The sequence below is a fragment of the Megalops cyprinoides genome, chromosome 2, assembly GCF_013368585.1.
Source record: "Megalops cyprinoides isolate fMegCyp1 chromosome 2, fMegCyp1.pri, whole genome shotgun sequence".
In the NCBI taxonomy this organism is placed as follows: domain Eukaryota; kingdom Metazoa; phylum Chordata; class Actinopteri; order Elopiformes; family Megalopidae; genus Megalops; species Megalops cyprinoides.
The window spans coordinates 47,357,782-47,372,102 of NC_050584.1; the positions used below are offsets into that span (position 1 = coordinate 47,357,782).

At 37.2% G+C, this 14,321-nt stretch overlaps 1 protein-coding gene across 2 annotated transcripts in view; it reads left to right on the forward strand.

Annotated features, from left to right (window-relative positions):
- Positions 1 to 2,799: 2,799 nt before the first annotated feature.
- agbl4 (ATP/GTP binding protein-like 4) overlaps positions 2,800 to 14,321 on the forward strand; it is a 304,739-nt gene continuing 293,217 nt past the window's right edge. For both annotated transcript variants that reach the window (XM_036521635.1, XM_036521636.1), the window contains exons 1-2: positions 2,800 to 2,855; positions 6,760 to 6,882. In XM_036521635.1, coding sequence (XP_036377528.1) covers positions 2,813 to 2,855; positions 6,760 to 6,882 — 166 coding nt within the window. In that variant the 5' untranslated portion in view covers positions 2,800 to 2,812. The remainder of the gene's footprint in view (positions 2,856 to 6,759; positions 6,883 to 14,321) is intronic.

The window sequence follows — 14,321 nt, forward strand, 5'->3', positions numbered from 1 at the left end:
TCTTTTGTTTTCTGTGATTGATGTATTCATTAAATCATCTGTTCCGTTCTGCAGCAAGGATGACAAGAGCTGGGCAGTATACAGATGTGCAGAATTTTTGTGGATGGAGACAAATATTGTCAGAGGAGTTTGCAGCCAGACTGAATGTCCACTAACATCTTTTTACATCACTCCTCTATAACAAAGAGCTGGAGTAACAGCAACACAGGCACAGCATACACAGTGTGTAGTTCAAATTAGCCTAGCCCAAAACAAGCCTATAGGCATGTTTATTCCACCAAAAATTAACAAAAAAAGAAAAACACAGGTATGTGAAAAACGAACAAGATCAGCAGTGGATACTGAGGTTATTGTGTTACATCCCCCCCCCCCCCCCCCCCAAAGGAAAAAAAAAAAAAACAGGAAGCAGTTAATTTGTCAAGGTTAGAAATTATATGACAGCAAGGACAGCTATTCAATTTTCAATTGTAAGAAAGTATTGGCCATCACAATGTCTCATCATTTACAACATAATCATGCAGCCCTAGCCCCAGCTTGGTATCAAATATGGTCAACGAAAAAAAGGGCAATCTTATTAAAGAGGACCCCCTCCCTACTCTCATTCATCTGTTCCTGGCTTGTAAGCATATAACCTGAAAATTAGCAGCACAAAGTCTATATGCAGCTGTCCCTAGCTTCCAAGTCATATGGCCATTCATTTGATGCAGCTAATCAGGTGCCTTGCTAATAATGGCAAACAAATTGAGCTGGCCTTGATTGTGCCTGATGACATATGTTCAGATTGTCCAGAAATCCACACACTTTAATCAGTCTGTGGAAAATTGAGACACTTTCTATTGTGAGACAGTAATTTCAAAATACAATGTACTTCAGAGGAGCAGTTAATGTCAGCCACTTGCATGTTCTCATGTTATTGTACTTTCGGGCAGACCGTGTGCCCCTTCCTTTTAAAGAAGAAGTTCAGAGTACTTCTTACAGAAAGACAGCAAGAAAATCACTGCCACAATAAACTAAATTTTTAATTTTAACAACATTGTAATTCATAGCCTGTCTTTGTGAATTAGCAAAACAAATGTGTTAAATTCAGTCAACTAAATTATGTTTGTTGCAACACATTTTAAACATAGTGCATTGCCTTACAGGAATTGAAAAACCTGAAAATCAAGGATCAATTAGGAAAAAACTGGAAAATTATTCATTGACCCTGACAAAAGGTGGTTAAGAGACATATTAAAATTGATTATATTAAATAACTGTCACTACTACAATACCACAAAAATAACAGTATAATGTTATAATAATAATAACATTATTAACATAAATAACATTATTAACATTATAAAAGTTAGTGATTTTAGTATGTGTGGGAAAGCTCAGTGATGCATAAAAAACAGTTCTGTGCTCAAAAACTTTTGCCCCTTTTACATACTGTAATTCAGAAAAAGTCTCAGTCTATTTGGATGACATGCATTTCCGTTAGCAAGCAGCCCTGATGAGCAGAAACACACTAAAATTTCTGGCCCCATCACGTCAGATATTATCAATATTATCTGGGACTGAGACCATAACCATAGTTGTTGCAGTAGGTACAATGTAATGATACTCTTGCAAGTCAACAAATCAACCACGTGTGTTGGAAACCTAGTTTGATGTTGACCTTCACTGTAATTGAAAACACTAGTTTTCTCTGCATAATGTACAAAAGTACAGTACATGTTCTTCCATATGATATAAGAACGTACATATCCATATTGTGTATAAACTATTATTCCCAGGAAAGGGAAAAGTCCAGGGTTGTAATGAAATGTCACCTTACTATTAGAGGTAAGCTTCTGTGTTTCTGTTTCTTTTTGCCATGTGTCGTGTCCTGTCCATTGTTAATATTTCCTCAGAAAAAATCACGGCCTCTTCAGTAGTCCTGCTGACCACAGAATAGGCTATGTCTTTACAGGTTGACCACTTAAAGTCAGGGGTCAGTATAACAGCATTTATTGTACAGCTTGTATAATATATGATTATTCAGAAATAGTGTTATTTGTAACCAGTATGACAAAGGAACCACTGCTATCACAGGGGGTTTTTGAAAAGTTCTCCATGACCAATTACAGTTAGCCATTTTGGTGTTGTACACTTATTGAGTAGTACTCAAAAGATAATGAGATCACACTTCATTGACAACGGTTAATCAGTCACTTCAGCTACACATCCTTTGGTGAGAATACTATATGATTGCATTATTACCATCTGTTTTAGCAGCCTGGCCACATTCAACGCCCCTCCTGCTGAATAGTGCTGACTATAGTATTTAAAAGGGCAACTGCAAAAATACCAACGTGCTAATCTGCTGTGGGATTGACCAATTAACCATTGTTAAAATAATGTCATAAAGACTACCCGAGTCCTGTCAGCAAAAGTGGAAACTACAATTAGTGATGCATGTAATGTTTTTTTTTTTGTCTTACAATATTTGTCATTACTATTATGCATTGCATTCCACTAACTAAGTTTGAGATGTTTCCAACCACAATACTTAACAGTCACATATTCTCTCCAATTATTTTTGCCTTTTTGCCTCCTGCGTAAACTCCTGTGTAACCTGTGGACCTCAAATGATGCAACAGGAAAAACAATGTGCCATTTGCTCCACCTTTTTGAGCGTCGGTGTTTCACTATGCTATGCACCTGCAGCTGTACCGCGTCCAAGGAACAAGTCACGTGATTTTATCCGGGGGCACGGCCTCTCCCCTCCTTGGTCACGTTGCGTTACCGTGGCAACATACAGTTAGCGTCGCGTGCTAGTGTTGTGGGCAAGATGGAAAGGAAGATGGAGGAGAACGTCAGAGACCCCGAAACTGGTGTGTAAATACAATGAAATGTTGCATTTACGCTGTATTTCCGGACAATATGGAACGCATTTAAGCATGTAGTGAGCCAATACTGAGACGCCTTCATGAGCTGCTGTTCCTGGCTAAATTAGCTAGATAATTGTATTGCATGTTCAGCTCAGTGTTGTAATTCACAGAGACTGACACTGCCAGCTAACAGTTAGCTGACTAGTCTAAACAGCATTTGTAAACACTGTTGCTAGCTAGGTAGCTGGCTAACTGCCCCCTTAAATCCATAAACATAATATTAATTAAAAATAACTTACATGTCAATAATAGTCTTAGCTAGCTGCTAATTGCCTAATGACTAGCTACTTAGCTAACGGTAGCTAGCTAAGCATTCTTCGTAGCTAACCTAGTCTACGTAAGTCACAGAGCATGTTTACATTTTTCTGACTGTCCATCTAACTGGCCAGCTAACAAGAAATTGGATCAATTGGGGCAAGATCTTAAACCCCACCGACACTCATACAGAACACGTAAAGCTCATCTTGTTTAATAATATTTGTAGCTAACGTTACACAATACTCATGACCATTTGTGTTCCAATGTACATTTAGAATCAAATCTGATGCTGATGATACCGCGTTTGAAAACAGATAAGACTTAGTACTATGTATCTTGGCAGCGAGCAAATTACTGTGTACTGCATATTAAAATCATATATTTTCATTATGATTCTAACAGCTCAATGAAAACATGATACGTGTCTGGTAGCTTGCTAGTTGAGCTCACATTCTAGGTATTGAGCGAGCTAGCATATCTGCTAATTACACAGGTGGACTTTTCCACGATATCTCCAGTTGTTTAAGGCCAGTTTTACAGAATGGTCTGTCAGTCTTGTCGATGTCGATTGAGGCTGTTTTCTCAATTGCCATTTTACCTGGTCTGTCTTCAGAGTTACGGGCAGCATCCCTCTCTCTTCGAGCTCCTAAAAAAAGTCTTTTCCTAACAGGTCATTTAAGTACTTCTTTTCTGTAGACCTCCTCTACTGACCCGTGTTAAACACAGGTCTGGTGCCGGAAACTTAGGAATTCTCCTCCCCGAGCATAAACTGGTGTAGTCTGAGGACAACCTCCCTGGTTTAACGTGCTGAGACACCTGCCAAGATTTTGTGCGACAGGAAATATCTCGTTGTCGTGACTCTGAGACCTTCTTTCTGCGGCAGAAAGGAGACAAAGTGCAGTTGTTTTCAAAATTATGAAGAGACAGCTGCCAGGCTCCTCTTCTGAAGCAGGTCTGATGTTTGAAAATGTAAATTGGTAGTGTAAGAACTTGACTACTATTACTCTCTATGTAATGACAAACTGGCCCTTATTATTGAACTACTTGCAATTACTTGCAAGTCAACACAACGACATGCTAATTGTGGGTTAATATTCTTCTTTGCATTTGTTGCATGCGCACATGCATTCTAAACTGGCTAATTAATGATGGATTATTATAAATTTAGCAGCATCGACTGTATTGGACCACCTTCGCAGTAATATTCGACAGTCATACAACGTCTGGATTTACTAAAAAACGCCATTTTGACTGGATGCTCAATTCGGCATTTAAAATAGCAGCGGCAGCGCTTTTAAAATAATATTGTTTTTTTTTTTTTTTAAGTGGCGCACTTTTTAAGTTGGTCCTCTTTTGACGTTATTTAGCCTTTCTCTATGCCAATATATGGTCAGATAAGTAGGCCTACCAGGTATTTAATGTACGTTATAATATAATACGGGCATTACTATTTATTACTTGTATTATTGTTTATTTATTACATTTACTGTCTTAACTATTGCCACTTTAGTATATATACCTTTTAAATATATTGTTTATGTCATTTTAGATTTTTGTGAATTACAGAATAAAATACAGAACATGTATGGAAGTAGCAGCAATCACGAACAATCTTGACTTTTGTTTAATATACATTGTCGTTGTTCTGGAATTCTTTCCCCATAAAATTGAATAAATTTTTGCAGTTATTGGCTACCTCTGAAACACATGGAGGGAACTTTTCTTTCGCAGAGAAAACAGTAGTTCTGATCCTGACCACAAAATCAGTTGGAAAAGACATCACAAAACCTTTAAGTTATAACAAAAGAGTACATCTGAGTACGGTAATAACTTCATGCACTGTGACCATATAAATAATGTATTTTAGTCCCTCTGAACAATGACTATAATTGTTCTAAACCAATATTGTTTGAATTTGTCATAAATCAGCCACCTGCAGTATCTGCTGTGCTACTGGCCTACTCTACATGGCACGTGTCGACACACTTTACTTTGTTGTATGGAGCACCAGAGAGGACATGGTTGAAAAATAATTCTTTATTAATTTGTACCCATAATTTAGCCATTTGTACCTTCAAATTAACAGGAATTCTAGGTAAGACAGACTCAGTGCAAGACAACAACAGTGTTGTTGCCAACAGAAGATCCCCGTAAGAGCTGATCTAGGACTAGATTCCCCAACTCAAATTCTGTCTGTCACAATTTTAAACTAAACAGCATGATTTGTCCTTGGTCAGAATTTGCGGGCAAGTTCTGCTTGGAGCCCTCCATGTTTTATAACAACAAAGCATGTTGTTATTCGCTCCAAAACTCATTACATTACATTTACATTTAGGTCATTTGGCAGACGCTTTTATCCAAAGTGACTTACAAGTGAGGAACAGCAAGCAAGCTACAGTAGTGTAGGAGACCTTGGAGTGAGCTCCTAGCCAATCCATAGCCACAGTTTAGTAAATCATGCCCTTTGTTTACCAGTTCAGTCCTACATGTTGGATTGTTTTATGGCATGTGTTATGAGGATGCTGGACGAGAACAGAGACTTTAACTCAATTAACTGAATTTATTTTAATGTAGGGATAAAATAGAAATACAGTGCTTATGTGTGATGAGCACAGACAATTTCTCTTGTCAACAACACAGTTACAAACTAGTTTAAACTGTGAGTCTGCCTTATTCAGAATTTCTGTTAATCTGAGGGGACACATTACTAAAATTATGGGTATGGATCGGTAAATTTATTCTGTTTCTTATTTCTGTTTCATTTTTGATGCTAGGTCATTTGCTGTATTCTTATTCTGTCACAACAGGGACCACAGCTTTATGGAAACAGATGTTTTGGCATAATACTGATGTTAAGCTGTGGAATGCTAAATATTTACAAAATGCTGCTGTTGGTTGCTCTTCAGCGGAGTGAAGTGTCACTTTTAATTGCAATATTTTGAAGCCCCAATAGCAAGTTTTTCAGAAGGAAAAAATATTACTTTCAGTATCAGTGTTCCCAGAATTACTGCTGTTTTTAAAGATGATACATGGCATTGTATTTGAAAACTACTGGAGGTGACTCCAAGCATTAAAAAACAACCGGACAACAAAAACACGCAAAGCGATGACAGTGACAAATTATCACTTTGAAAACAACCTGGATATCCTATGCATGCATGAACTATAATGGTATCTACTGGTAAAGATGTGTATTTGTGGAATCAGGGAATTCAGTAACAAAATGCTGGGGGGTGAGGGTCATGCAATATCATAATGCTTCATACTCATACATGTATGTGCATTGTGTGCACCTCTAATAGCAGTCGCTGAAAGATATTTGAGGGGTTTGAGGGGTTCTGGAGCATAGTTGAGCACAATGTAAAGAACACATGTGGAGTTATAGAGTAAATTTAGATGCTGTGTTTTCCAAGCTTCCTCAGATAGGATCAACCTTACATTATGAGGAACCTTAGTGATTAAGAGGTAGGCCCAGGTTCACAATATAGCTTGTAAAGCAGAACAGACTAAAGTCACTTTATTAAATCATTTTTGATTCGGACGTCTGTGGGTTCTGAGTGGCTCGCCAACTAATATTTTTATTTTACAGGCAGTGAGGCTGGAGGAGATGACGCTTTAGTAGGCAACGTTAACAAGCTGCTGGTCACCCCGCCAGGGTACACGGGTGTTCCCCGAAAGGGTCACCTCATATTTGACGCCTGCTTCGAGAGCGGTAAGTGGAAACGGCATGGATGAGTAAAGTGTACAAGCTAAATAAAGCATACCTCAGCATTTTTCCTTTTGTTGTATCCCCTCACCTTCCTCAAGTCGAAAAGCAGGGATGAATCAGTGCAGCCTCCGACACCAAACTATTTTCAAACACAGTGACGTAAAAAATGAACAGGAAATGTCTTTGTTTCAGGGGGTCATTGTGCTAACTGCTAGTGCCATATACTATATACAGAGGATTAAAATAGCTGGATAACCTGTGTGAGGCTTTATCAATAACTCTTGTCAGTATATAACTATATTACTCGTCAATGATACAGAAGAGGAAAAACAACAGAAAAAAGTGCACTCTGTTTTTGCAGAACCAAATGCTAGAACATTTGTAGCCTGTGCTAATATTTTGTGGACTAACAACATATTGGAGTAAGACAACTAAAACTAAAGTTGTTTCTTAATTTACAAATAAGATTAAATACAAATAAAATGCACTGCAAAAAACTGTCTGACAGGTAGCGAGTTTTCCCTTGCATTTCTCTGTTTCTCCTCTCCTGTGAATCAGAAGTGAGTGCATTCTTGAATTCAGACTTTGTGCAAAAATACTTTATTTTTGTAATATCTGTATGGATCTTCACAGCATGTGGCTGTCCTGGACAAATTTAAGCTATGGCTAGGCAACCGTTTAATGCTCAGTTTTATTTGAAATTTGTATGTAATTTATGTACATTACCTAGACAGCTAGCATGCTAATTGTTATAACAAGCAGTTGTCTGATACTTGGTCGACAGTAAAGATAGATAATTTTAGTTCTTTATGCTGGCCATTACAAAACCAGACAAAATTCCTCCAGAGCATTAAACCATTTCATCTAACTAGCATGGGCTGCCTTTGGTCTATTCCATTCATTCATCTTTGAATAAAACTGTGATGCAGTAATGACCCTCTATCTGTGGAATGCTGCTTTGCAGTATTGGGGGGGGGGGGGGGGGGGGGGGGGGGGCTCTAGTGATGTATACTCTTTACCAGCGTGTTTATGTCTAGAATTTAAATGTCAAATCATGATATGATATACACCTGTTATTACTGTGTATCCAGATATTTTCCCATTACATTACAAAGTGTTTGCATCTGTCTGATCCTATTAAAAATGAGTATCATTGACTGAATGCTGGCTCAGTCTACAATCAGAACATTTAATGTGCACAGGTCTCCTTTAGTTTTAATGTGTTTGGATGCCTTTTTCATTTGTCACTAAGTTGAATGATTTTTTAAAATAGTGAAATACTGAAACTTTTTTTTTTAATCTGAGTGTGGTTTAAAGGATCAATGTGGCAGAAATGTATTTACAAGTTTCTTTTGTAATTCAGGACCCAGTTGGTTTCTATATTACTTTTTTCTAATTCATGAAGCAGTAGTTCCTTAAAATCACTCTCACCAGATGAAGTGCAGTGCATTCATCTGAAAATGGTTGGGTATATTTTCACTCTGTGATCCTGTCATTGTGTTATACATGAGAATTATTACAAGTTTCCCCCCTTGTTCTTTTCTTCAAAGTGAGTCTTCTATGTTTTATTTTCTTGGCTAGTGGGCAGTATCATATCAAAGGCAATCAGGCAACATTAAAAAGATGCTATGTTTGGTCTTGTCAGCGGTGAGGAAAAAACCAATATTATTCCATCTAGTGACAGAACTAGAACCTAGAGCATTGTGACTGTAAATGTGGCTTTTAATGGCTAATTATCTGCTATTAAAATTGAAATGCTTCATGTGATTGACTGCTCTGTTACCTTGTCAGTTTCCCTCGTTGAAAACTGCAATTAAAAAGAGTTAATGTTTTGACAAATGCCTTGTAAATGGCCTTTGTTTAGCACTTTTCAACAGATTGAATCTAGCTGTAATGAAAATAAAGTGTGCGTTTTTTTTCTTGGGTTGAGGGTAAGTGGGCACCCTAAGGAAGGTCTGGGGTGGAGTGACAGTGAATCATTGTGGTTCTGGAACCTTCACAGTGTTGTTCTCTGCTCGGAGGTTAGAGATCGGGGTCTTCGACAGATGACACACAGGTGTCATTATTATGATGTGCAACTGATCCAGACTGCAGTGCTGAAGCTCATTTCTGATTCACGGAGAGCTGTCAGTTGATTAGGCTATATTATTAAACTGATAAATATTAGGGTGTGAGTTACTTCATCTTTGGATTAAGCTGATCAACTGTTCACACAAACAGAGTTAGCCTTTGTCTTATTCATGAATTAATTTATACATATAGTACAACTGTAAACAGTTGTATTGCACATATTGCCATATTAAGGCTCGTAGCAATTGTAATAGGGCATGGCTTATTTAGGTAAGTATTTCAATTGCATGGATATTGCACAGAGCATTTTGTTTACTGGAGAAGTGGTGAGAGGAGGCGGAGCAAAGAAGCATATTTTTGGACATCGCTATGGACAGTGTAGGTATCTTGTGCCAGGGTCATAATTAAGAATCTAATTCAGACAAAAACCTGTCACTGTTTTAGGGAGGCAAGGGTAGGATACAGGAAAGCAGGGAAGGGTATATAAACATATGTTTAGAGGTGAAATATAAATAAATAATCAGGAGGTTTTATTTTTTATAAGTTTCCCTATTTTCCCAGATGACATGCACTGAGGCCTCAGACATTGATTAATGGGCGCTGGGCTCCCAGACTGAGATCAGCTAACATATATGACATTACCCCGATGTCTCTAGGTCCGGAAATTCTCGTGAATGATTTATGGAATTGATATTAATCTCTTTCCAGTAAATGCATTACCGAAGTTGGAAACGGAGGGGAATTGATGTTACTGCGTTAATGTCAAATTAATGTCCTGTTGCTGTTTCAGCAAAGCAACACTGTGGCTAAATGTTTTTAACCACTTATAGGCTGACGGGGGTTTTGTGAGGACTGCAGGGAGAAAAGTCATTTTTCACTTTATTGCTCGTGGGTTTCTGGAGACCTACCAATAAGTTACAGGTAGAGGGCTGTGTCATAGGAGGGCGCGTTACCCAGGCACCGGGAGAGCAAAGCTGCTGTGGAAATACTCTGAGGAGTTAAGCCATAGTCTGCTCTTTTTCCTAACATTGCCACTCCTGTTGGTGAGATTCAGCCTAGCTTCTCTGCTGCTTGAGCATGTCATTTGACAGTGCCTTAAGTGTAATGTAAGCATATTCCCCCTAAGCCTTGTTGTATTGGTGGATTTGAATAACAGAAACTTTTCATTTTGTTTTAATGGATGGCATGTAATACCTGAAAAAAATATGCGTGAAATGCAATATGTGGTATTATTGAAGGAATTGAGGGTACTGTTGATAGACCATGTGATGGAGGTTGCTCTTTGTACAGAAAATGATAATATTCTTAAGAGCAACACCTGTGTATTTTGTGAGTTTTTTGTGGCCCAGAAGGAGTGATGGTACTTAATATTTTAAATAGGTACTTCACAGAGGCACCTATTTTAAGGCACATCTCAGAGTTGATAATTTATTTTTATATATTTTATGTATAGACAGACTGTGATGGAGTTATACAGAAGTATAGACTTACGCATTATCTTGCTGGAGACTGTTGCTTTTTGGATCTGAAACATATATTCCATGTATTCAAAAGCAAGAAGCAATATTTCAAGTGATCATTGACCATTCGTCAAAAAGAAACGCAATGGCATAATTTACAGGGATAGAATTTAAAACACCATGTCAGTTCTGACGTCTTTCTAATGCAGAATGATGTTGGTAAGGAAGTCAAACACGGAAATAGTGTCACACCAGAAGACAGCAGAGGGTTTATACGGTACATTGTAGGAACTTAATCAAGCTGTCTGAAGTGCATGAAAAGGAAAAAAAGACATGGACAAAAGAAAATGAATTCCTTTGAATGCACACCTGTCGTATGACCATAAAACCATTGAAATTGAATCAGTTATTCTTCTCCATTTTGTCTTATTTCCACATGGAGATTTGCATTCCCAGTTTAATATTTAGACTTTTTTCTATGAACACAATACTTACAGAAATTTGTATGGTGATTTTTTTCCATGAGAGAATTTGCTTTTGAAATAAAATTGTCTCACTTTTTAAGTCACTTGTGTAAAAATGTGTCAGTTGTTGTTGGAAATAATATGATTTAAAGTGGTTGTACTGTTTCCATGTGAGCCGTAATTAGCAAACATCAGCTTTGTTGAATACTTTTTTATTTGCAAGCGGCAAAGACCTCTCTCCTATATGATCTGACCCTCAGTGAACAGTGTTTTAATGACCTTACACTACAATAAAGCATGTTGTTTTTTTCCTTGTAAACCCAGTTTATAGACAAAACAGAGAGAATTTAAGCAGATTACTGTAATTGTATTTACACAGTGGTGCCACATGGCAGTGTTCTTGCTGTAAACGCAATTGCTATTTCAGGACAACTGTCAATGTTTTTCATACATATGTGATTCAGAGAAAGAGAAGTTGACATCTTGAGGTAACTGCCATGATAAAAAATGAAATCAGTAGGTATGTAAGCTGTTTACTCAAAATATCTAATTTACATTTAAATTAGATTTAACTGATTCAGTACATTGTCAGCAGTGTGTGGATTGGGTCAGTATATCCTTTCATATGCATTTCTGCCTACAGGTTTTCGAGTAGCTCTGAACAGCTTCCCCCCTCCCCCTATTTAAGATAACTTAAGAAAATGACCTCCATTATGCAGAGTTTGATCGTACAGAAACATAATGAATATTTCTTCCAGGCGTCATTAAAACCTCACTGATGGTTCTGGAGATTTAGGGGTATAAGAAATGGAATGTAAATTTCCATAACATCTTGTATGCAAATGAGCTTTAATGGTTATAATTATCACTCTGGCCTTTGAATCTCACCATGGCCATGGTTGTTTATTAATTTAAGCTTTTTTTTAATTGTGAAGAAAAAAAACTTTGCATTGATCAGTAATTTGACATCCATAAGCAGTGATTTTAATCTATTTTTTCCATTCAATGAATAATGCAAATAGAGCAGTGCTGTATTGTAAGTTTTTTTTTTTTGTTTAAAAATTTGAACAGGAACAGTAAGATGAGCCATAAAATAGATTCACATAATGCAAATATAACTGCACACAGTATGAATAGATTTTCAAATGCAACTGCTGTAAATATTAATCTGAAGTCAGACTTCTGCTTGGACAGCTGCAGTCACTGTTGAGTGCCAGAAAGTTATGATATTTAAAAAATTTTGACAGATGTCAATACTACATGATCAGGTCTGTATGTGGTTATTACAGGTAGTATAAGGAACACACAAAGTTACCATGTCTGATACAGCATCCAAACTAGTACCTACACAGGCCATCACTTAACTAAACCAAGAGATTATATATCCCAAATATCATTCCGCTTCAAAATGTGCGTCTAACTACAACCAAAGGCTAGCTGTAAAGCTTAACATATACCTAGCCATCTATGTATGGTGGAGTGGAATAGAAATGGCTATATGCAAGTGACTGATTATATTGTTAATTGTCACTTTATTAACTCATAAATTGTTTTCAAGCAGTGCCTTACTTTCTTGTTCTGTGTAGCAACAGTCCATGTCTTAAATGCTATCACATATTAATGAAAATTACATTTTCCTTTCTGTACCAAAACATTTTGAAAACATATTACTCATATAGCTATGCTATATTTGTTTTCTCAAACTCAAGAAAGTTAATTACCTCCCATTTTGTTAAAAATTGTTTCTACAAATATCATTTGTTTTTCATTGGCTTTTCCTGTCTTTTCTTTTTGTGCATAGGATTGACAATACATTTAGTTACTAAGCAGTAACTTTGCTATCTATATATCTGTCTTGCTACCACTAATCATAAGTTGAAAATTGAGAACATCAACCAGAAACTTATTTGAGATGTGGGGTTTGCTAATAATCAACTGTCTTATTGTATGCTTAATATATTTGGAACAATTTGTACTGAAATAGGGAATGGTGTAGTGTTTGCTTATACCTGTATCATTTGTATCAAAGGGTATAGAACACGTTTTCAGCATGTTAGGATACAAATAGTTTACTTTCATTATAGCCTTGGGTTTTTGTCAGAAGGCTTTCTTTCAAATTAAGGAGCACACCAAGGTAAAACTAATAAATGCAGGAATTAGTTAATTCTACAGTGTAAATATGATTGCAGTTAACTATCAGGTGATGTGACAGCACTCATACATCACAGAGGTTAATCATTACTGCACAGCCTTAGCCTTACGAAGACTTGAAATATCGTAAAACAAGCGCTTGAGCCTTTAGAAATGTCTTGTTTGCCCAAAATATACCGATTTAGTGTTTCAGTATATACGTTCAAAAATACTGGTCCTGTGTTTGTGATGTGCACTTACTGATTTATGGGTGAGATGCTGAAAGATCTGGATATGAGATAGATATTACCATCATGTGTTGTCCACTCTGGCCATGGTACCTTAGGTCTGCATAACCTGGTACAGATTAGGTAGTAATAATGAAGTGCACCTACCACACTGTCCTAGCATGTCTGTTTTTTAACAATTAACTATGGTGAGAATTAGCAAGAGTAGGGAGCTTAGGGCAGCAGTGTAGTGTAGTGGCAAGGAGTAAGGCTTGTAACCCAAAAGGTTGCTAGTTCAACTCCCAGGTGTGCCATTGCTGTTGGACCCTTGGGCAAAGTACTTAACCTGAAGTGTCTTAGTAACATACTCAGGTGTATATTGGCTGGATAACATTTAGAAATTGTAAGCTATGTAGCTGTGGATTAAAGCTTCTACTAGCCAGAAGTAATGTAATGTAGAGTTTAGTATGCAATTGTTTGACGCATATGACAGTTGCTGTGTGGTGTGTCCATGTAAGGCCCTGTGGAGGTTATAGAGCTCTCACTGTGGTTGGTTGCCTGCACTGAAGCAATACACTGTAGCATCTTCTGAAGTGTCTGCAGTAATCATTCTACATCACCATTTGTTTGGGGCCAGTGTGATGTGATTTTTCTTTGAAGAACACCAGGTTAAGTACAAAACGAGAAAAGTCATTACTGTTGAACAGAAGGCTGTTGTCTGATATCACAGTGTTCAAAATGCTATAGGCAGAGAAGAGTGGTTATCAGTCACCACAAGTAAGTATTCCCTATTTGGCAGAGAGTGAAAGAACTCATCACTTATTTTTGGCATAGCTGATAGAGGACTAATTTTCATTTGACAATAGGCAATATTGTTGGTTATATGAAGACTTGCAAGGATGATCTGATGCAGTCTTCTCTGTGTTAGTCAGTACTTTTTCGCACCTTGGTCTACACAATGCCCTGCCCTCAGTAGTGATATCTACATTATGAAAATGTGTGTAGTGTGGCAGGGAAGATGAGTTTTGTTTCATCACTTTTGTAAATACGATTTTGTATTGTAAAAACAGTGCAGAGGTACCTACTATGTT